Raw genomic sequence first — 24,470 nt, forward strand, 5'->3', positions numbered from 1 at the left:
TGGAGGTGCCTATCCCAGATACAGCTCTTCATTTGCTGAGACTGTCTACCAAAGAATCGGATACCAAATCAAAGCTCCTGAATTTCTGGTTGTAAGTCAGATGTGTTGACACTGTCTTCGTAGTAGTTGCCTAACTAGAAAACCAACCAGGCTGGAAGTACCAGCTTCTCTTAATCTCATCTTTCCCATTTGTAAAGTGAGAGATTAAATAGGCAGTCTCTTATAACAGCATATTTCTAATTGTGGGCCTAAGGCTATTTTTGTCAGAATCAGCTGGGCTGTTTCCCAAAGAGGCAGCTTTCTGGATCTCCTATGATCACCTCTGTAGTTTCTCCTGGTGATTTGGACTTGTTTTAGACCTGTACTTAAAGTTGGAAGACCATTGGCTTAAGTTCCTTTCTAAGCTGTAACCGTCTTCGACTCTAAGGCTGCGGTTGCTGTTTTGAAACGTCAGTATCAGGTACGTTCTTGGAGTTTGTTTGGAATGAGGTGACTGTTAGACTTGAGCCTCAAATATCTGGCGTCTCTGAGGCTTAACTCTGACGTCCTTCATTGACACAGTAATGGTTCTCTCTGTTCTTATCTGGAAACTGCTGTCGTGATGTTTTCCTTGTGGTTCTACCCCTGTAGGTTGTACTTAGACCATACTCCTCTCCCTGGTTCTGTTTTACTCTTGCCGAAGTTTTACAGAGACGTGAGGGTTATTGGGGAGTACCATGGAGACATCTGTTCTTACTTTCTTCCTTATCACTGCCCAGCCTGCCTCTACTTCTAGGTCTGGGAACTGGTATCTAGGTTGCAGATTCAGGATGATTTGGTTGGTTTCTTCTATCATGTTATTTCTTCCTCTGATGTTGGTCATTTAAGTTATTAAAAGACTTGGTCATAAAGAAAATGAAACTTCAGTTCAGCAACGGTATTGAGTATCTGCCGAAAATATTCCTGCCTTGGGCTTTATGTTCGGGGATATATGCTCAGAGCTGAGCCTCAGAGGTTTATTAAGTCGAAGCCAGAAAGTAGAATGAATGTAAACAAACAATTGCAAATTAAATGTACTTTGAACAAAGAGCTGTGGGGGAGTAGAGGAAGCAGTAATATAATCTATCTGTGTAGTAAGTTGTACTATCCGTATCCAAATGTAGAAAGATATGTTGGAGTCCTAACATGGGGGAGGGTATGCTCCTACCTCTACATTTCTGATTCTGTGATTCTGACTTTTGAAGTATGCTCTGAGGGCTGGTTAATCTTTATGGCTTTTAGTTATACTTGAGGCTTTCTTAAACAGGCTTAGGAAGAGTATAACTAATATGAAATGAAACACTGATTCACAACCCTCCTACTGGAATTGGGGGTAAACTCCCTCCGCCCCGCACCCCCCACAGTGGTTTAAAAAACAGTGTGGCTAAGGCAGGTACTAAAATGGCTACAGTGCTGCTAACGTGTCATTCTGTTTCCAGCTTCACAAATTTTACCTTCCTAGAGACTTTAGGCGTTTGATTTTGTGACCCCCTAGAAGAGAAGATTACATTAAAATGCAGTTATTAAATGCTGGTGTCTGTTCTTGTTTTTGTAAAAGCACAGTTCTTAAAGTTGTTAGCATAGGCCAAAGTTTTATTTTAGTAATGAAGAAACTAACAGGGTGACAAAAAACTAGTTCTACCAGAATTTGCGTAGTCAGTTGAAAAAGGAATGCAAAATACAATTGCTAAGTTAAATACAAGATCAGTTAACTTTCTAAACGACAGTAAAATCCTATCCTTTGAGGGTATATGTCTCTAATGAGCTAGTAAATCATAGCAGCTTATTACTTCCTGTAGGTAAACTTCCAGCCTCTCAGGGCCATAAAACATTTGTACCTTTCTGCTGTCACATGCCCCAAGCTTTAGACTGGCTTATTAAAAAATATTCTTGCATGATATCCAAGAATCTATCAGTCCACATTTTACCTTATCCCAAGCTTGGGATCGGCGTGTCTTCAATATTAGTACTTCTTTTAGCTTATTCTGTCAGAATTTAAAGGTTAGCTTTATTTGTGTTTTTGGGGGGAGGTTGTTTTGTTTTAAACTGGAGAATGATGAACAAAAGAAGACAAACAAGGATTAGATTAAGAATTGAATGTGGAGGGGCGCTTCGGTGGCTAGGTCAGTTAGGTGTCCAACACTTGATTTCTGCTCTGGTCATGATCTCAGGGTCATGAGATCGAGTCCCCTGTTGGGCTCTGTGCTGAGTGTGGAGCCTGCTTAGGATTCTCTCCCCCCTTCTCTCTCTCTCTCTAAAAGAAAATAAAACAAAAGAATTGTGCAGCTGTTAAGTGTGGCTCACCTGATCCCTTTTTTTTTTTTAAGATTTTATTTATTAGAGAGAGTGAGGGACAGCAAGAGAGCAGAGTGGGGGGCAGAGGGAGAAGCCAACTCCCCACTGAGCAGGGAGCCTGACTCAGGGCTCGATCCTAGGACCCTGGGATCATGACCCGAGCTGAAGGCAGATGCTTAAAGGACTGAGCCACCCAGGCGGCCCTCACCTGGTCTGTTGAAAGCTAGTTTTTTGATTGGTTAGGCTACTGAGATAAGGGCAGCCATTCTATTAATTTCCTTCAATTAACTGTGCTTTTAAAATTTTTAAAGCATCTCTGTTTTCTGTAATGAAATGTACAGCCTTCCAATGTAGTATCTGAAGTTCTTACATACTTACACAAGGTCTTTCTACCTCTGGTACAGACCATACTGTGTTTAGTGAGCAGTCCTGCCAGTCCAGAAATCTAGTATTGAGATTTTTTGCTTGTGAGACATGTAAATTCCAGTGGTATGTCAATAGTTCAAATAAACTATTTCCCCACTAGATATTTGGGACTTAGAGCGGTATTGCCTCAAATACTTACTCATTAACCATTCATTCATTCATTCATTCATTCATTCATTCATACTGAGGTATAGTTAACATATAACATTATATTAGTTTCAGGTGTAAAACAATGATTTGATATTTGTATATATTGCAAAATGTCACAGTAAGTCTAGTTAACATTCATCACCACATCCAGGCACAATTTTTTTTTTCTTGTGATGAGAACTTTAAGATGTACTCTCCTAACAACTTTGAAATATGCAGTACAGTATTACTAACTATAGTTACCATGCTTATTTATTTTATAACTGGAAGTTTGTGCCTTTTCACCCCCTCCACCCATTTTGCCTACTCCCTACCCTCTGCCTCTGGCAACTCCCAGTCTGTTCTATATATCTATGAGTGCTTTCCTTTATTTTATTTTGTTTTTTTATGAGTCTCTATATACGTGAGGTCATAAGGTATTTGTTTCTCTCTGGCTGACTTAGTTCCCTTAGGATAATGCCATCAGTTTCCCTCCATGTTCTTACAAATGGCAAGATGTCCTTTTTTATAACAATAATATTCCATTGTATATATTCCTCATTTTCTTTATCCATTAATATGTTGATGGACACGTGGGTTTTTCCCATGTCTTAGCTTTTGCAAATAATGCTGCAGTGAACACGAGGGTACATGTATCTTTTTGAGTTAATGTTATTGTTTGTTTCAGAAAAATACCCAAAAGTGGAATTGCTGGATCACATGGTAGTCCTATTTTTAATTTTTTGAGAAACCTTCGTATCGCTTTCCATAGTGGCTGCAGCAGTTTGCATTCTCACCAACAGTGCACAAGGGTTCCCTTTTCTCCACATCCTCACCAACGCTCAGTATTTCTTGTCTTTTTGATAATAGTCATTCTAACAGGTGCAAAGTGATATCTCATTGTGGGTTTGATTTGCATTTCCCTGATGACTAATGATGTGGAGCACCTTTTCATGTACCTGTTGGCCATCGGTATGTCTTCTTTGGAAAAATATTTATTCAGAACCTCTGCCCATTTTTAAATCAGATTGTTTTTCGCTATTGAGTTGTATGAGTTCTTTATATTTTTTGGATATTAACCTCTTTTCAAATTTGTAAATATTTTCTCCCACTTCATAGGTTGTCTTTTCCTTTTGTTAATGGTTTCCTTTGCTGTGTAGAAACGTTCTAGTTTCATGCGGTCCCACTGTTTAGTTTTGCTCTTGTCGCCTTTACCTGTAATGTCAAATCCAAAAAAAAAAAATCATTTCTAAGAGCTTATGTTTTCTTCTAAGAATTTTATGGTTTCAGGACTTATGTTCAGGTCTGTAACCCGTTTGAGTTAATTTTTTTATGTAGTGTAAGTCCAGTTTCATTCTTTTGCATGTAGCTGTCCAGTTTTCCCAGTACTATTTAATTGAAGAGACTGTCTTTTCCCCAGTGTATATTCTTGGCTTCTTTGTCATAGATTAATTGGACATATATGCACAGATTTATTTCTGGGCTCTCTATTCTGTTCCATTGATCTATGTATTATTTCCTTTTAAACTGCTCGGATGTGACAGTCTTATCACCCTCTCAAACCAATTAAGTCTGTTCATTTGACTGTTTCATTTGAATGTCTTCTAAGTGTCTTTGAAAGACACTAAAACAAAATATTTTCTCCGTGAATCTGCGGTGTAGAGTAAGCGTGGAGGAGGTTTAGTGTGTTGAAATCTGAGCACAGCCCACTCTGTTGTTTCTTTCACTGGTGGCAAAACGGAAGGAGGAAGGCCTAAGTGTCCTCTTTCCTGTGAGACTCAGTGAGGGTTTGAGCTGCTTATAGAAGTATCAGTTTTCTATAGATAGGAGAATAGTATCACAACCTCTTTTCCACCAACTTTGTCCAATTCCAGCTCCCTATCTAATTTCATTTATTTTCCTTGAAATATCATTTTCTATTTAAGACCAAACTAATGATAACTCAGGGAGGTTTATATTTCATTTAAATATGGTCTACTCTTGGGAATATTTCTGTTTCCTGACTGTCCCAAACCACTCAGAAATCTGGGTTAAAGCAGCCCAGGCCAGCCCAGAAATATAAGATTCAGTAGCTCTAGAGATGATGAGAAATTGAAGTAGATTCTGTATTCTGGATAAACAGGTGCTAATAGGCCTGAAGCTAAGAAAGCCAAGTTTAATAGTCTGTATCTGTGGGGAAGACAAATGAGTTGGTGGCTTTTGGATTAACCACAAAGCTAGGTGTGAAGCTCTACAAAGAATGACTTCACCAGATAACTTAAATTTCTTCGTGTGCTCAGAATTTTGTTGTATTTTTTTCTTTCCTTTTTTCACGTGTAATGAGGCATTTTGATAAAAATTGTTTTAATGTATGGTTATTCTGATGGATATAATACAGTAAACTAATAGTTTCAATGCCAATTTCAAGCAGGTATCAACTGTTAGGATTTAAAACAATCAACCAAACTACTGAAGGCCAGATCTCATCCATGCTACTTAAATTAGAATCCTTGAGGTTTGAGTCAAAGATTTTTATGTTTATTTTTTAAAGCACCCCAAGTGAGTTTAACGTATAGCTAGAGTTGACAACCACTCATACAAAGAAGTAGGCAATCAGGAGTACATTTTCTTTCTCCCTTCAATAGTCCATTTACTGGAAGTCACTATTTCTAGATGGTTAATCTTGTTCATGGCATTAAAAATTTTTATTACTTCTGAAAAGAACACATTCACATTGTTGAATAATTGTAATTTATACAGGATACAAAGGGGGAAATATCTGCAATTTTGAAATAAACATTAGCAGTTACCACTTGATTAGAAGTTATAAAAGGAATATATATTGTTTATAAAATTTCAAAGTAAAATGCCAAAATTCCCCATCAGTCCCCCATGTTCCTTTTCCCTCAGAGGAATAGAAATCGAAGGTCGTTCATTATGTTCTCTGGTATTCCCCTTATATCTTCCCTAAAATTTAGCAACAACATTGAACTAATCAAAGCTAAAGGAAAGTTCTAAAGCAAATGGGTTTGTTGACCATCAGAGCCGAAGCTATGGTAGAGCCACTGGTCGACTCACAGGTACCGTCACATAACTCCAGGTGGTACTATTTCCGTTCCCTTTGAAGTAGAGTATGCAAGGCTGAGTTAAGTAGAAGGAAGACCCTTGTTTCCTCCAGCCTTGACAGCTTAACCTTTTTAAAACTCCCAACTCTGTAACTTTCTTTACTTTTTTTTTTTAATTTCAATGACTTCACCTTTTTTCCCACTTGCTGTTTTGCAAAAGCCTCACGTACAGTTCATTGCGTGATTTTCTGCTGTTGAAGCTATGTGAAAGGGGCGTTTTTTGCCTGGCAGTTTTGTGTGGGTAACTTTGTTCTGATGTGCGGATGATCTGCATTGCCACTTCTAATCCTAGGGGAAAACGTTACTGCAGGTGCACCTGCACTGAATGTCTGTAGTGGTGGCAGTATTGTCAGTGTTAGATACGAAAGAAAAACTTAAGTTTTGCACCTTTCCAGAAAACAAATGCAGTTGCCTTATTACATTGATTTGTTCTAGGAATGAAGCCAAGAGGGATGAAAGAAGCTGTCTCTACTCCGTCACGAGTGGCCCACAGAGATCAGGAATGGTATGATGCTGAAATTGCCAGAAAACTGCAAGAAGAAGAAATAATGGTGAGCAAATTTCATGCAGAAGTTTAGGTGGTAATCACTAGGTTTTCTTGAATTGAATCATTCTTGAGATTATATAATAGGTATAATGAACCTCTCTGAGTTGATAAACTGATAACCTTTTTTTATGGGTGTTAAAATCAAGACAATGGGAATAGACTGTCCAGTGTTACTTACTGAGTAAGCATTAGCAACAGAATTCTATATCCTGTCTTTCTGTTATTGAGTTGAGATAATCCTTTAGTAATCTGCTGTGGAATTTGATAAAAATAGCCCCTGCTCTGGCTAGTGAAAGTATACCAACTAAACTTTGGGGATGTTAATTTACAACTGGTTTGAAGTACCAGTTTATTTTTATGGAAGATTTTTTAAAATGGACAGCATAGATTCTAATTAAATTACCCTTTTGTGTATTTTCTATACCTTAGGCTACCCAGGTGGACATGAGAGCAGCTCAGGTAGCCCAGGATGAGGTGAGTTCATATTGGTTAATGAGTCTTTTCAGCCAGTACTCTTTAGAAATGTCCCAGTAGTTTTTGCCCACAACTCTGCAATCAATGGTATTGACTGGATTTTCTTTAGGAAATCGCTAGACTTCTCATGGCTGAAGAAAAGAAAGCTTACAAGAAGGCCAAGGAGCGGGAGAAATCATCTTTGGACAAAAGAAAACATGACCCTGATTGGAAGGTAAGTTCTGTTTATTGTTTTTCTGATTTTTGTAACGGGGACTTTGCTTTCAGGGTAAGTTCTGCAACTGTGTTTAGGATATGCAAATTATCTGTATTGCACATACGGATCTAATTTGCAAAAGTGATTTCATTACGTAAAATCTTAATTCTTCAAAGTAACTATGAAAAGGTAACTGCTAAGATTGAAAAACTCATTCCATTCATTTTAAGATCAGTTGAGGTTGAGCAATCAGAGTTGAGCCTCTGGTCATGAGCAATCTTAGTTTTACTGATATTTACCTTACAGGAGAATGTAGTATTTTCACATGCTTTCTTTCCTGTTTCCCAAGTGGCCTTTTCTTTCTCGCTCTTCTTTCTCTGTGTGCTTGTATTGTCCATCCGTCATCATGTGCCCATTATTTCTCTTCCCCTGACCTAACTTGATCCATGGTAGACCGACAGATACCACCAGCAACTACTGCTTATGTCAGAGTGTAGGAACTGTCTAGCATGAGCTTGGACTGTCGTCTTCCCCTCATTAATCAGAAGCACTAGACAAAATAGTTAGTGACTACAGTTTATTCTGCTGTAAAGTAATGTCATTGTTGTACGTGATGGTTGCAACTCCAGTTTCACAGACTTTGCTCATTAGTTACTCTGGGCAGTGCAGCACTCTGGACTTAACAGGGAAGGACAAAGATACATTTTCCTCATAATACTGTATAATTTAGGAGGACAAACAGGACGGTGTAGGCAGCTAACAAGTACAAGGTCAAGCTGGCTGAAGAACAGCAGAGTTGCAGGGAGGAAGGATTCCCAAAGTAAAGGTTTTTCAGGGAGGGAGTTCGTACTAGGTCTGAGAGGGTGCAGCTAGGGTGTGTATCCATGGCATAGTGATGTTTAGCACTGTTCTCTGTCTCTCTCAAACAAATTCCTCCCTTGGGTCTCTGGTTCTGTCTCAGTCTCAGCACTGATTAGAGGGAAAAAGAGGACGTAGAAACCATGATAATAGCATTGCTCTACTGTTTCCTGTTGCTCAGTTAGACAGTTGTCAAGTCTGAAAACAAATGGAAGCATTGTTAATTATGTATAGGTCTCTCCTTCTTTTACCCTCTTAGTACTTCAGGATTTTTCTTAACAGATGTATTTCATTTTAGTACAGGGGCTCCCAAATGCTTCTGCTATGTACCTTCAGCTACAAATAATTGCCTGGGAATTACACAGATTCTTTGTTAGCTCAACCATGAAGAAGTACGTATTTTTAAGAATTGCAAATCAGGCAAGTGAAAAAGGAAAGCCACGTTTCTAGCAAGTATCAGGACTTCTTTAATTTCTAGATTCTGTCATTGGTGCTGGTATAGTTCTTCTCTTAGAAAGGTTGGATTGAGGGGCGCCTGAGTGGCTCAGTCGTTGGGCGTCTGCCTTCGGCTCATGGCGTGATCCCAGCGTTCTGTGATTGAGCCCCGCATCGGGCTCCTCCGCTGGGAGCCTGCTTCTTCCTCTCCCACTCCCCCTGCTCGTGTTCCCTGTCTCACTGGCTCTCTCTCTTTGTCAAATAGATAAATAAAATCTTTACACACACACACACACACACACACACACACAAAGGTTGGATTGAATATTCCTTAGTTTACACACACACAAACACACACACACACACACACACACACAGGTTGGATTGAATGTTCCTTAGTTTCCTGGCTTGAAAATCACCATCCCCAAGTCAGATGTTCGGAAATAAGTTTAAGAGCACAGACATACATTCCACAGACTCTGGACGCTTTCGTCAGCTGCTGTGTAGCTATTATGTTAACAATGGGTAGCCAGGCACACTGCTGTCGGGGAGCACGTTCACGTGCAGTTAGCCCACTCATCTGGCTACGCTGACTGCTTGCAACATACGTTTGTGACTATAATTTTTTAATTTCTCAGTGGCCATATGTAAAAATATCTTACTGTTGTTCAACTGAATATAAGTAAGTTGAAATTACTAGAGTTTGACATGATTTAGATATTTTCTAAACCTAACAGTCTTTCCGTTTGCTGTTTTCTCTGTGTGTTTTTCTTTCTCTTTTCCTTTTTTTTTTTCTTTTCTGTCCATAGCCAAAAACAACTAAATCGGCACACTCAAAGTCAAAAGACAGTGATGATCTTCACCGTCCTAAGAATGACAGGCCAGCACGGTAAGATGCCCCCTGAAAAGGGGAGTGAGGAACTTGACTTTGGGGTGAGTAAGGAGACGTGGATTATCTGAGAAGAGTGTTCTTTGGAGAGGAGATCAAGAAATTGGCAGTTGTGAGGTGGTATCAAGTCTTGCAGGATTATTCTCAAACTTTGTTTCCATTCTTAAATTGGGTTGAACAAGTCAAATCAGGAAGATTGTAATTTTACAGAAACTAGGGTGTATAAAGAATGATGCGTTTTTTGTTAGGACCAGTTCTTGTCTTTGGATTCACTGCCCTCAGCTAAGAAGGGATAAGCTTAACCATTTTCTTAGTAAAATATCAGGTTTCGAAGTTTCACTGAGTTTCATGGTGAGTGTGTGACATTTACATGTGCTTAAACTCATTTCTGCCTGAGTCTCAAAGTCTTGGCAAACACTTACTTGACACATGGCAACTCTTCTAAATCCCACTAGATCAAACAGCTGTGGCTATGGTGTATGTACTTTAGGACTTCTCTTAAACAGTCTTGGGTCATAGTTAACGGAGCAGTTGCTGTCTTTCTACCTCATCCCTCAAGTTGGCAATATTTAAGTCTCTGGGGTAGTAACCTTTTTTTTTCTTTTTGTCCTTTATTGCTTTCCATTGCTTTTCAAAACAAAACTTGATTGGAATAGAAAGAATATTATATACAAAAAGACAAAAGTAACACTAAATCTAACATTTTGAAAACTCTGTTAAAACTTTGAATATTGGTCCTAATTATTAATATATGTATTAACTTTTATCTCATTGAAAAATATACACTGCTGTTGCCACTTGCTGCCCACACTTAAGCTGCTAGACTTGTTGACTTAAAGTGAATATATTTAGTGTCCTTGAAAGGCCACATTCATTTGGGATGCCTTGGTGGGTCAGTCAGTTAAACACCTGACTGTTGATCTTAGCTCAGGTCTTGATCTCAGGGTCATGAGTTCAAGCCCCAGGTTGGCTCCATGCCCACCTACTTAAAAAAAAAAAGCAAAGCAAAACTATATTCTATTTTTAAACCCTTGAGCGTTTAGAAGATAAATAGCCTTCAGAAAACTACATCAGGTTTGTAAGGCTCTTAGGGCAAAGTTGATTCTTCTTGTAACTTTTAGTTAAGCACATGTCAAAGGTTTTTTAAGGCAGACTTTATTTTCACCCCTGTAATATCCAAGTAAAATAAGAAGTAATTAATCTCTTCTTAGTAGGCAAATAGGCATAGTTTATTATGTTTTCTTTAGTCAACTGAATTAAAATAATCTTTTGGGTTTTTCTGCAGTCTTCCAAATTTTGGGGCTCTTTAGAATGCTAATAATTTTGACGTCAGATATGATAGACCAATCTGGAATGTCTATTTAAAAAGATGTATTAAAGTTGAAAACACGTTTCTGAAATGTCACAGTTACTTTAAAAATATTTGGCATTTTGAAGAATGAATAATCAAATGATCCTGTATTAAAAATAGCTGTTATAAATGAGTGAAAGTGACCTGTGACTGGTAGAACTGAAGTCTTTTTTGACTTGAGGGGAACATTTGTCTTTAAGTATCAGTTACAGAAAGATTATATGTATAGATACAGATCTAGATATAGGTGAGAAAACAAAAATGAGAATTTTATGAAATCTGTATTTCATAGTTAAAAATTAAGCCTATTATCACAGACTTGTACAACTAGTATTAGAATATATGCTTTCTGGTTAGTCTATAGTTTCCTCTTTCACATTTTCTTTTTCTTTCTTCACATTTAATAATTATGGTGGATTTAGTTACCTTTTTTTACAGAAAGAGTTGGATTTAAGGATTGAAAATCATGGAGCTTCCTAGGTCTCGAAGTTTACTTCAGTGTAGTGATAGTAGTAGTAGAGGGAAAGCAAATTATCATGTAGAGCTTGGAGCATTCATGGTCAAAAATCAGTTTCTTTGTCCATTACAAGATTTTCTACCCTCTCTAAGGAAATGCAGAGTCCGTTGGTGATCTGAATTAACTTCGACACTTACAAATGAGAAAAGTTTCATCCAAGTTTCAAAATCTTTTAAGTGTAGGATTTTATACTGATAATACTCCTGGTATTTTATTTGCATTTTTCCCTTAGAAAAACATAAGCATTTAAAAAATCTCACTTAGTTCCTACAGCATTCTTATGAGTGTGAAATATATTTATCTCTACTTAGTCATTCATCGGATATTTATTGAGTGTCCTGATAATTGCCCATAGTTAGAGTAAGCAGCAGTTAACAAGAAGGAACTGTTTCTTGTTTTAATGAAATTTATCATTCTAAACAATTGTATAAATAACTATTAGTATGTTAATGCTTTGGATGAAAAGTTCATGGATTTTTAAGAGAATAAATAGCGTGGTCTGGGTATCTAGGAGGGCCTCTTAAATGACTAATTTAATTTAAATTATTTATTTGAAAAAGAGAGAGAGCATGAGTGGGGGGGGTGGGGTGAGAGGGAGAGGGAGAAGCAGACTCCCCGCTGAGCAGGGAACCCTACGCCAGGCTTGATCCCAGGACCCTGGGATCATAACCTGAGCTGAAGTCAAGAATTGGATGCTTAACAGACTGAGCCACCCAGGCACCCCAAGAAATGACTTTTGAGTGAATTCTGAAAGGTGTTTGGCTGTACTGCTGACTTAAACATATAAATCATTCCGTGAGAACAATAGGAAACAGGTATTCTTTTTTTTTTTAAATTTGTTATTATGTTAGTCACCATACAGTACATCCTTAGTTTTCGATGTAGTGTTCCATGATTCATTACTTGCGCATAACACCCAGTGCACCATGCAATACGTGCCCTCCTTAATACCCATCACCAGCCTATCCCAGTCCCCCACCCCCCTCCCCTCTGAAGCCCTCAGTTTGTTTCCCAGAGTCTGTAGTGTCTCATGGTTCATTCCCCCTTCTGTTTACCCCCCCCTTCATTCTTCCCTTCCTTCTCCTACCAATCTTCCTACTATTTCTTATGTTCCATAAATGAGTGAAACCATATGATAATTGTCTTTCTCTGCTTAACGTATTTTAATCTCCTCCAGTCCCGTCCATGTTGATTCTTAATACATCCAAAACTATGAAATAATTTATTGGTTAGCAAGCTTTTTCTGATTTTGGATGTGAATATCCTTAGCTTTAAAACAACTGTTTCCAGTGCAACAAATAGCTTGATAGGACCACCGGAAGCTATAAGCCAAGATTTGTTTGCTGTGTAATCAAAAACTCGGCAGACACAGGAAGGCCGGGCGGCTCAGTTGATTAAGCCTTGGACTTTTGGTTCTGCGCTGAATGGGGAGTCTGTTGGAGATCCTGTCTGTCCCTCAGCCCTTCCCCTGCTTGTGTGCACGTGCTCTGTCTCTCTCTAAAATCTTAAAAAAAGAAAAAAAGACAAAACCAAAAAAACTAAGCAGGCAGGATACGAAGAGAACTGAGAACATTCTAGGTTGATTTGTTTAGCTTGTGGAGACCCTAGTGGATTTGTGGAAGTTCTGTGTGTTGTTTCACACGTTAGTATCCTTTTTCTTGAGAAGTTGATGGTGGGGCAGTAATCATGGGTTTTGGTTTGTTTGTGTTTGGTGTAGTGTTTTGTTTTTGAGAGTCCCATTTGGCTTTTGTGTTTTTTTTGGGTTTTGATCACCTAATATAAGAGTTTAATGAAAGAATGAAGACAAGGCTCTGCCGTCCTGTTTACCAATCCTGTTTTCTCGGGCCTAAGTTACTACTACTACTACTACTACTACTTCTTCTTTTTTTAAAAAATATATTTATTTGTCAGAGAGAGAGAGCACAAGCGGGGAAGCAGCAAGCAGAGGGAGAAGCAGGCGCCTTGCTGATCAAGGAGCCTGATGCAGGGCTCGATTCCAGGACCCTGGGATCATGACCTGAGCCAAAGGCAGAGGCTTAACCAACTGAGCCACCCAGGCGACCTGGGCCTAAGTTACTTCTTTAACCACCTTCTTTTTGAAGTTGCGTTTCTTAATTCTAGAGTCAGATAGTATGTCTCAACCCTTCCTGCTAACTCCTAACACTACTTTTTTAAGGTACATGTTCCAAATGGTAGTCAAAAATGAAAGAGAAACACGGTATTTAATTTCTAGTATTTGAAAACAAGTAGTTCAGAGTGAAAAATATGAAAAGTCAGAAATACCATATCATTTGTTAATGCTCACATTAATTATATATTAATTATATATTAATTATATATGTATAACAAAAGCATGAAAATATAAAAATATAAGCCACATACCATTTGAAAGTATAAGATACATATGTGTGTGCGTGTGTGTGTGTGTGTGTGTGTGTAGCCTAGAATGCAGATCCTGCTGCTGATAAAAATACACACCAGTGTAGCACAGCAGAGTATAGTAGAGAGCACGCTGATTTTGCAGTGCGGTTGAGTTTGAGCCCCACCCCTGCCACCTAACAACTGTGTGAGCGTGGACAGATCACTTATCTCATCTAACCTGATCTAACTCCAGAGTTTGTGTGTGATAGCCACCCTGCAGACTTGTCTGAACGTTAACTCAGATCATCTGAGTAGAACCCCTGGCACAGTCCTCAACGTAGACACACGTTTACAGCCTGTGCTGACCTGTGGCCGACTCCGAATACCCAGCAAGAACACTTGTCTTTATTCTTTTTTTTTTTTTTTAAGATTTTATTTATTTATTCGACAGAGATAGAGACAGCCAGCGAGAGAGGGAACACAAGCAAGGGGAGTGGGAGAGGAAGAAGCAGGCTCATAGCAGAGGAGCCTGATGTGGGGCTCGATCCCATAACGCCAGGATCACGCCCTGAGCCGAAGGCAGACGCTTAACCACTGTGCCACCCAGGTGCCCCACTTGTCTTTATTCTTGTATGTGACAGAACCCTCTGTACCAAACTCATCGTAACTTTCTGGACTGCAGTGTACTTATGCCTCCAGATTGCGTATATGGTTACACAAAACATCCTACAGGGGCGCCTGGGTGGCTCAGTCGTTAAGCGTCTGCCTTCGGCTCAGGGCATGATCCCAGGGTCCTGGGCTCGAGCCCCACATCGGGCTCCTCTGCTGGGAGCCTGCTTCTTCCTCTCCCACTCCCCCTGCTTGTGTTCCCTCTCTCGCTGGCTGTCTCTCTCTCTCTGTCAAATAAACAAATAAAATCTTAAAAAAAACAAACAAAAAAACATCCTACAACGTGCTTATGTATTTGACATATTCTGTTACCTCATCTGGTTCTGTGCTTTAAGGCAGCATTTAAGTACACCCCTGAGAAACAACAGCGAAAAAAAGGAGAGATTTTGTTCTTCATCAATGCCAAATGTTTGCAAAAAATCTATGTAAGATGATTTTTAAATAAAATTTTGGAGTAGCAAAAATTCCCCAATATTTTACATTTTTGTCTTCTTTTGGCATGAGAAGTTGCCGATGTATGACTGTCCTGTCCTTCTCTAAGCTCTGCTTTGCCACCTAGTGGATCAAGGGACTTTGCTCTAGAATTTATATGCTGACCCGTGTCCTCTCCCTCCCCTTTCCTTTTTTCCTGTCCTCCCTCCTTACCTGACAACCTCACCCTCTCTCCCTTTTTCTTTCTTCCTTTCTTAACTTTCTTTATTACTTCCCTTCTATCCTTTCCTTTTTTCTTTTTTTTTTCTTCATAAAACCTACCAAAACACAGTCAATTTCTCATTAATGGCAGTGGTCACGTATCTCATTAATCTTTGTTTCTCTAGTCCTTAGCACAGTGCCTCACAAATAGGTGTGAGAAAATAGTTGTTTTTATTGAATTATGTATATCAAAGCAAAGGAACAGTAAGATAAAATAATTTATTCAAGGTTAAGTAACAGGTGAGGAACTGAGAATTCTACATTGTGGTTTTGCATTTCTACTGAATTGTTTTTACCATGTATTCCAATGAGAGGTGGAGTTGTAGTCACCATTAATTAGAATATCTCTTTAAATTCTGACTTCCCTTCAGGCCACCACCACCTACCATGACAGAGGCTGAAGATTTGGATTACACTCATTTTACAAACCAGCATAATTCCACACGTCATTTTTCAAAATCAGAATCCTCTCATAAAGGTAAGAAACATATGTATGATCAAGCTTAGGATTTTTTTTAGAATCTTCATACTATGGTGGAAAAAATCAAATGATGTCTTATAGAGTGCTACAGTGGCAAAGTAAGTTATCCTTCCTTTTGGGAAATCATTATAGTATTCTTCATTTGTTAAAAAACAGAAAAGATGAAACACCTTAAGTTGAATGCAAGATTGTCTCTGTATGTACATTTTCCTCCAGGGAGAATTTGTTGCTTTCATCAGATTGTTAAAGGGTGACTATAAACAAAACAAAGGAGCAAAGGGAAAAGAAAAAGAAAGAGAGACAAACCAAGAAAACAGACTGTTAACTATAGAGAACAAAGTGATGGTTATCAGAAAGGAGGGGCAAGGGGGGGATGGGTGAAATAGGTGATTGGGATTAAGGAGGGCACTTGTGATGAGCACCAGGTGTTGCATGGAAGTGTCGAATCACTATACTGTACACCTGCAACTAATATTGCATTGTACATTAACTGGAATTTAGATAAAAAGTTAAAAGAAAAAAAAAGTAGAGTACACCCATACATAGACGATTCACACAAAAATTTCATCACACAAAAGAAAATCAGGGCAAAAGAAATGAAGAAAGAATATGAGGTCTAAGTTGTACTAGATTTTTATTTTTTAAATTAATTGATTAATTTATTTCTGTACCATATCTTTAAAATGAAGGAATAGTTGCATGTACCTGTTCTTCCAAGCATACACCTTCACTTATATGTATTTTTATGATACTCATAAAATGAAATAATGAAAAGGTGGTAATTCTTGTATTAATTTTCTCATCTAAAAATGGAAGTGATTTTAATAGTGTCAGTGTTGTCAGGATCATATAAATAAAATACATGAAAGCACATTGCAATAGACTTTATAGATATTAGGTCCTGTTAATTGATGTCTATAATTTGTTAACATATTTTGAAAATTTCTTAGGTCATGTTTTCATTATGCTTTTCCAAATCTAATGATCGCCTTCCCAAACTTCTTTAATTTTTTTTCCCAGTGGTCATTACAAAATATCAATGTACAGGTACTGCTCCAGACTAATTAAATCAGAGTTTCCAGGGGAGGGCGGTTGCCAAGCATTTATATTTTTTTAGAAAGCTCTCCTTACCCCAACCCTCTCCATTCAGACATTCATCCAGTGTTGATCAGGCAAAAGACATTATGTGAAAGATGGAATTAGTTGGACATTATCAGAACAACCCCATACCCTGCATTTTCCATCAGTTGGTGACTTTCCACCAGGGCTGGCTGAACTGGAAGTAGCTCATGATTTTTTTTCCCTCAAATTAATGCACTTTTTTTTAAGGGGGGAGGCCTTCTTGTCCTTGACATACATTTGATATATAATACTAAAATAACACATCGACTCTGTATGTAAATATTTTACGATCAAGAACAAAGAAAACATGCGTAGAAATAAAGGTAAATGATTTTGCCTGAGCAGGGAGAAAGCAGAGCATTTCCGAGGTTTTTCCTTAATGGTGTTTCTTCTTTTTTCCTCCTTTCCAAGGTTTTCATCATAAGCAGTAAAACCCTAGGAATCTGCCTTGAGAACGGACTCACTGTAGCAAGCGTTACTGGATGATACCGAATGCGCTCCACACTCATTTTTCCCTCCTGTGTTTGTATTCTGGGGATTTATCTTCAAGTGTTCTTCTGACTATAAATAATTTTAATTCATTTAAAACATTTTGGTTATTCCTGATCACTTGGGCAGTACAAGAAAATCTAGCTTCTGAATATTGGCCACCTCTCTGCTGCATATGCTTCTTGGGATATAGTATCTAAAAGCTCTGTAAAACGTGATTTTTGTTAGGTATGGAGTACTGGTATCTAGAGACTAGGCTTTATTTAGCAGTTAGAATTTTGTGGAGCTTATGATCAGAGTATAACAATGTTTGGATGCAATACAGAATAAAAGAATATAAGAAATAGCTTTTTTTTGTGCATTAGTGTATGGTATATTGAAGAAAGAATCTTTTGCTTTTTGTATTCTTCAGGAAAATAAAAAAAAAAATCACAACCATAAAGTATTAAAAAAAAACAAAAAACGACCAAAACCTGGAACAGTCGGAACGTATTATTTTGACCACCAGGACTGTAGCAGTTTTGCATATCCTTATAAGCTCTCCTGGGAGAATTGGCCCAGATGTCATCCTCTGACACTTTCTCTACTTCTGCTTAATAGCAAGTCTTACTGAGGCCTTTGGGCATTGGGCTATTTATTGGTATTTATAGGCAAAAGTTTAATTCTATGAAATTTTAACTCAGGTCTGTGCAAAGTCAGCTGAAAGTGAAAAGTGAAAAACTTTGTATCCCTTCTCTTCTTTTACATTCACATATAGAGCCAAGGAAAGTGGAATTGGAAAGATATTTATATAAGTGGTGATGCCATCATTCTCTCTGGACATAGATTGACAAGTTTCCTCTTGCTTAAAAAGCAATGGTATTTGTTGGCAATCTCCCAAAAAATATTTTATCTATCTGTCAGTAATCAGATTAATTCCATGTGAAGTTGAAGTAGATAAAATGGTTCTTTATCGGGTATTTGGCTCTACATATTCGTTACCGATACATGGCATTGGGCTCCTTTGTACAGGAGCCATCTTTGACAGATCTAGTCGTTGTCCAGCTCCTAACCTTGTGGAAATGCTTATTCTCCCATACTAGTTAGTTACCATAAATGGCAATCATGCTATATATATATACATACATATACATATACGTGTGTGTGTGTGTGTGTGTGTATGTATATATATAAATTTCCCTTCAGCTTGACTCTCCATTATTTTTCATTGTATGAATCTGACATACATACAATGGACTACCACTGGAACACACGCAATTTTTGACATTCCAGTATAGTGTTTGTTTAGGAAAGAAATACGTAGATGATTAGAGAAAAGATTGTTAATCCATTCTTTTCTCACTGGGAGCTGCCTATTGTTTGCCTTATCTTTCCGGACAGTCTTTCAAGTTAGGCAATATTCAGGAAGCTATTTAGAATTGTTTCTCACGATTTGGGTCCTTTCATAAGGAGAAAGATCTTTAGTTCATGAAGTTTTTGGATTGCGGAAACTTGAGTGAAAGGTAGCTAAGAGTCAAGTTTTAGGGAAATGATAATCTAGAAAGAAAGAAACCCTAAAAGATGAGTCATTTTTGAGAAGTGGGGAAAGAGAAAAACAAACCAGACTTTGAATGACCCTGATGAAATCAATAAAGCAGAGTCTTAATTAAATAGGCAAGGGCGGACGAAATGGAGGCCCTAGCCTTAGTCAAATTCTAGAGGGTGCTTTCAGTATCCAAAACTTAGGCCTTGTTGACTTCTAGTAATGCTATATTTTTCTTTGTCTGCCCTGTGATTTTGCTTCATGTTTTAAAAAGTGTTTTTGTGGTAACCGTAAAGAAAAGAAAACACAGTGTATTTTTTATTTTGATAGGCAAATGGGCAACATCATTTGCCATATTTTTATTTCATAAATGTTTAAAATTATTCTATCTCGTACAATGATCAGATTTACTTTAAAAATTCTGCATTTGTCTTGCTTCTCATGTACTTTATCCAATCATATTTATTACTGTAAAATGCTATCTGGAGATATTCTCGTTCAAAAAAATGTTAGGCCACTTAACATTTAACCCTTGGATGTTAGTGTTTCAGCTGTTTTAGTGAGCGGCCAGAGGCGATAGTTCCCTGTGACACCCAGTTCAACATCTGTACTGAAAATTCGTTCCTTTTTTTTTTTTAGGTTTTTAAAAGATTAGAATTTTAAAATATTTTTTATTTTTTTGTAAAGCAAACACTTTTAAAGAGTATCAGAGTAATTCTTTTATTAGTTAAATCCTCTTATTCTCATTCAAATAATATAGTTATTATCTTTTAAGACTATAGAAGTAACTAACAACTATATTAAAAGGAACCGCCAAACATTCCTCACTGTATTCTCTGCTTTTCACTTTGTTATATTTATATAAATGTGGAAACATTTTGTTCTTCTTTCTACCACTGGAACACACGCAATTTAATTTTTAGGCCCACAGTGTATTATGCTTTCATGTTGCGATGTAAACTAATATCCTGGCCTTGGAAATCTTTGTTTCTGTACTTTTCCCTGGAGGCCCCATTAACACTAGGGTTGCTGAATGAGCACAGTATGGTATGGAGCCTCATCATAAGGCGACAGGATGTGGACACCCTCTGTCCCCAGCCTAACTTTCTGTAACTCATTGCCCGGAAGCAAGGTCAGACAAGGGTCACGTTAAGTGTTCTGAGTTGAAAACAATTTGTAGTATGAAACCATTGTTAGACGTAATAATTTTGCCGGAGACTGGACAGTTGGTACATACGTTTTAAAAGAACACTGAGATTTTTAGAAAGTGACTTTGCATACCTTTGAATTACTTTTTCTCGAGTGATTTTACAACAACCAGCAACAGACTAATGAACTGCAAAAAAGACACCGTTTTTGATCATAGAGAAACATCTAAATTAGAAAAGAAAGCTATGGATAGATGTTTCCCAGGAGGAAAACCTTTTCAGATTTGCAGTGGCCGCTTGGATCTCGACCAACATATTCCAAGGTGTGTGACCTTGGGCCTTGTGTTCCACTGAACTCACTCTAGAAAATTGTGAACCGGACCCATTTTCCCCTTTTCTTCTCTACTGTGGTCTGCAGCCGAACTGGATGGTGAATAAACTCATTGCTGACACTGTCCACACCTTTCCATCAATGTCAGGACTTTTCAGTATAAATATAATTAACTTTTAACAGATAATTATTTTTCTTCAATACTGTCAAATATTCTCTAATTTTTGTCTGGTGCCAAATTGTTCTTTGGAAACACCTGCTATATAATATGGTGCATTCAGTTTACCACATCAGTGGTTAACATCTTAGGGCCTTGATTTTTAATGGGTATTGCCTTTGTACAAAAATCACTTTGGGGAATATCAGGATAATTCATTTATTCAGTGATTTTCTTGAAAGATAACTGGTGACTGGATGTAAGATCTTCCCTCTAGATAAAGGGAGTGAGACCCTGGTGTAATCAGCTTTCCGAGGGACTGAGAACAGAATAGAACTTGCACTGAAAGGCTTTTTTCCGTTTTGGGAGAAGAGTATTTGTGTGAAAGGGAACACTGTTCAGGGAGATATCACCGCAGGTAGTGCGCCATAGCCTCATAACACTGGCTTTTTAGCAACAGTCATAAAATAACCAAAACCTGTTCTTTCAGCCAAAAGGAAAAAACAGATTTTTAAAGTACTTTGTCCCTTATTTACTGCTCTTAGTTAGAGAAGCGACTAGAAAAAGTGGTCCCATTTTCTCCTCATATCTGGTGGTGCCTGTTAGTCTTAAAGCCATAACCGCTTAAAGTACTGTTGATAGAATCCTATTTTTCTCCTTTAGCTTATAACAAGAAACGTGGTCAGGGAGGAGCAAACTGGAGGCTATCCTGATAATGCTGCATGGGGCTCAGTGTCACCCAGATTCCCGGCTGGAGAGTCTCATTTATCCCTGATGATACTTAGGATTATTAAAGGGAAGAGTCAAGGCTGTTGTTCCTCCTGCCATTTAATTGTTGTTAGAAACGCTAAAATTTAGTTCCAGAGAAGTCAAAAAGCAAGGGGTCATCTGGGAAAATTTCACTTCTTACAGAGTCACTTTTCTGATGAGGCTCGCACTTTTCGCAAGCAATGTCTCGAGGAGCAGTGTTGCCTTAAATCAGTTTGATTCTGACCGAGGTCAGCGTACTGTACTTCCTTTATCTGAATGCCTGATCCATTGAGATCATTTTAAATTCACAGGTGATCCCCAGACACCCTTGCCGTCAGAAACTCTGGATTTCCTCCCACTCAGCTATGGCTGACCTATACACTGAGAGTGTCATCATTTCACTGGTTCCTCTCGGTCTGTGAACGAGCAGTGGCATGACCTAGCCAGGCTGGCGGAAGGAGAGTGAGAATTCAGTTCCCTCGCCAGATTCTCCGGGTTGTCACTCCCTGCATAACTGAGAGTTGACTGTCTTTCTGTTCAATAGTGACTGTGTAGACGATACTTCCGAAGCTGGTATTGTGTAGCGAAGTCACTTACTGTTTCGTGAGGATGTCACCAGCACTCTTGTGTTTTTAAATGCATATCATTGACAAAGAAAAAAAAAAAAAGGAGAAAACCAAACCAAACAGAGACATTTACTTGAAATGGGAGAGTCTTTGATGTGAAGAATGTTTCTATTTTATTACTTTTAGGAGAAAATTAACCAGGAAAACTTTTGCTGTGGGAAGGAAGACACCAGAGTGTTTTTATAAGGTTGTGTTTGGTGCCATAAATTTGACAGAATCCTCTACCTAACCATGTTGATTTGTAGAAACACCTCGTGCTGAAGACCGTCGTCTTCCCTTCTGTGTCTGTGACTACTGCCTAGGAAATGTTCCTACTGCGTTTCATAGGCTGTTGTTTATGCTCAGCGCATTGGAGGGTGGTTTTCTCCTTCTGAATGACTCTTGGTAGCCGGCGCAGTGCTGCTTTCAGCGTTTCAGATGAGGACAAAATTAATTGTGCATCTTAGTTAGTGCCCCATTACTCATTGCTGAGGTTCGTATATAAAGAACAGGACAATTGAAAGACAGGGTATTTGAGGGACATGTCCTTCACAAAAGAGCAAGGACTAAGAGCAGTAAAAAGACAGCTAAGAGAATATACCGTTACACATTGCATACTTAGGCTATATTTTTGTTGCACTGAATTTCAGACCATAATTGCTAAAATAGTTTCTAGCTACTAAATTTAGTGAAAGGGTTTTTGATGTCAGAATTTTTTTTTTTACTTCTGATCGAATTAGCCCCTGAAATCACTGTAGGCTATAACTTCAGCTCTTGCTATAACCTGAAAGCCAAATGCCCTTTTTTCAGATGTAGCTATATTTTTCACCTGCCTCTTAAAGGCAGCCCAGTCTTTGTTTCATGAAGTATTATAAATGAGGAGGAGATGCAGTGGGAAGATAGCATATAAAAATGGTGTTCCACAATGAGGATTCTCTCTAATGAGGTTTTCTTTATAAAGAATCCATCCCAGAACAATACTATATTTTGAAGAGGTGCTGGATTATGAAGTACAAGAGTATGCTCATATAAATCAAGTCGCTCAGGAAATGAGAGGTGGTGCTGTCATTTGTCTTACAGTTTGGAAAAGTGCTTTCCTGAGAGAGAAATTGCATAGTGTCCAGGCAGTTTCAGATTCTTTGGTAAGAAGCCCTTTGGCATCTGGAATGTGGATATGTTTAAAAAATGAGTGAGATATTAACCCAAGTGCTCATCACCTTGTAGCCAAGCCCCAGAAGGAAAGGCAGCTTTGAAATAGCTACTTCATGGAACTGCACAGAACCTTAACGGAATCCAGTGGTCTGTCTGAGAAAACGAAGAGGCCACCTCAAACCACATGCCTATTTAGAGATTAGATGAAACTGTGAGGGACACTCTGTGGATGCCTTAAAGGTGACTGGTGTTGAGTACTGGTGGGTATGTGCACACCCATCCGGACTGGACTGACGGAAACCGTCTATTTCCGTTCACCTTCACACAGCCCGAGTCGTTCCTGCTCGTGACCTCCTTGAGGAACACGAGAAACATGGTGCTGGTGACTTCGCGTGTCTGGGGAGGTTGAGGTGGTCATGTCGTCAGCACGCTCCAGTGCTCATGCCTCCCTTAAATGCCAGTTCTGCAGCTACATTAATTCATCTATGCAAGCTTATGTTTTTATGGTTTGTTTTCTACACTTTGTCCCATTTGATTCTTTAAATATCAGGTTTAACATGAATATTATGAATAATTTTTAAACCAAAGTATGTATATGTCTGTGCTTGTTTTCCCGGATGGTTTGAGGCAAACACCAGTCTTGTCCTTCTCTCTTAATAAAGTCATCCATTTGTTAAGTCAGTGGTCTCATGTTTTTTTTACTGCATTCAAGGACTCGGAAAGTTCTGGGAGGAGGAGTATTTTTTTTTTCTTTATAAAGTAACCCTAATCTATATTTGTTTAATAACAGTAGAATTTTCTCTTCTTCCAGTTCCATCCACATTCAGTAACCACTGATGATGGTATCTAGTACATTGAAATTGTCAACAAATACTCCCAAATCTGATGCTGATACTTAGTACATTGAAGTCCTCAACACATACTCCTAAATCTAAAGATGCTCAGGAAGTGGCTTTGCTTTGTGTGTGGGGGTTGGTGACTTAGTTTGATGTATGCGGGAGAAAAACAGGTAAGTGGATGCTCACAGAATAATCCGAATGATTGAAAACTCCATGAGTGCAACAACTCAAGTCTTCACTATACCTGGTACTCCGTGGATTCTCAGAAAATAGATATTAATAACAACTACCACTTCACTTTTTTCTTTTTTAAGATTTTATTTATTCGTCAGAGAGAGAGCACAAGCAGAGGGAGAAGCAGACTCCCCGCTGAGCAAGGAGCCTGATGTGGGGCTCGATCCCAGGACCCTGGGATCATGACCTGAGCCTAATGTAGGCATTTTTTTTTTTAAAGATTTTATTTTTTTATTCGACAGAGATAGAGACAGCCAGCGAGAGAGGGAACACAAGCAGGGGGAGTGGGAGAGGAAGAAGCAGGCTCCCAGCGGAGGAGCCTGATGTGGGGCTCGATCCCAGAACGCTGGGATCACGCCCTGAGCCGAAGGCAGACGCTCAACCGCTGTGCCACCCAGGCGCCCCTAATGTAGGCATTTAACCAACTGTGCCATCCAGGCATCCCTAAACTTTTTATAAGTTTGTTTCTTCTTCTTTTTTTTTTTTGATAGATTAACTGTGATATGGAAACTGATGCTGCAGAAATTAGGAGGTATCTTGAAAATAAGATCCTATTTTTCATGACTACTAAGCAATTTTTAAAGAGAGAACTAGCTTCCCTGGAGCACATTCTCTAGGCCTTAGTTTCTTCTCTGTCAGATATAATAGGAAAGCTAAATGATCTCTGTAATATATCTA

At 38.5% G+C, this 24,470-nt stretch overlaps 1 protein-coding gene across 1 annotated transcript in view; it reads left to right on the plus strand.

Moving 5' to 3' along the window:
* Positions 1 to 23,400, plus strand: part of CCDC50 (coiled-coil domain containing 50) — a 70,108-nt gene extending 46,708 nt beyond the window's left edge. Inside the window, exons 7-12 of the mRNA XM_045811202.2 lie at positions 6,408 to 6,523; positions 6,949 to 6,993; positions 7,103 to 7,207; positions 9,292 to 9,371; positions 15,334 to 15,440; positions 16,977 to 23,400. Coding sequence (XP_045667158.1) covers positions 6,408 to 6,523; positions 6,949 to 6,993; positions 7,103 to 7,207; positions 9,292 to 9,371; positions 15,334 to 15,440; positions 16,977 to 16,996 — 473 coding nt within the window. The 3' untranslated portion in view covers positions 16,997 to 23,400. The remainder of the gene's footprint in view (positions 1 to 6,407; positions 6,524 to 6,948; positions 6,994 to 7,102; positions 7,208 to 9,291; positions 9,372 to 15,333; positions 15,441 to 16,976) is intronic.
* The last annotated feature ends 1,070 nt before the right edge of the window (positions 23,401 to 24,470 follow it).

The sequence above is a fragment of the Ursus americanus genome, chromosome 4 (assembly GCF_024610735.1).
Source record: "Ursus americanus isolate L20-20 chromosome 4, mUrsAme1.1.p, whole genome shotgun sequence".
Lineage (NCBI taxonomy): Eukaryota > Metazoa > Chordata > Mammalia > Carnivora > Ursidae > Ursus > Ursus americanus.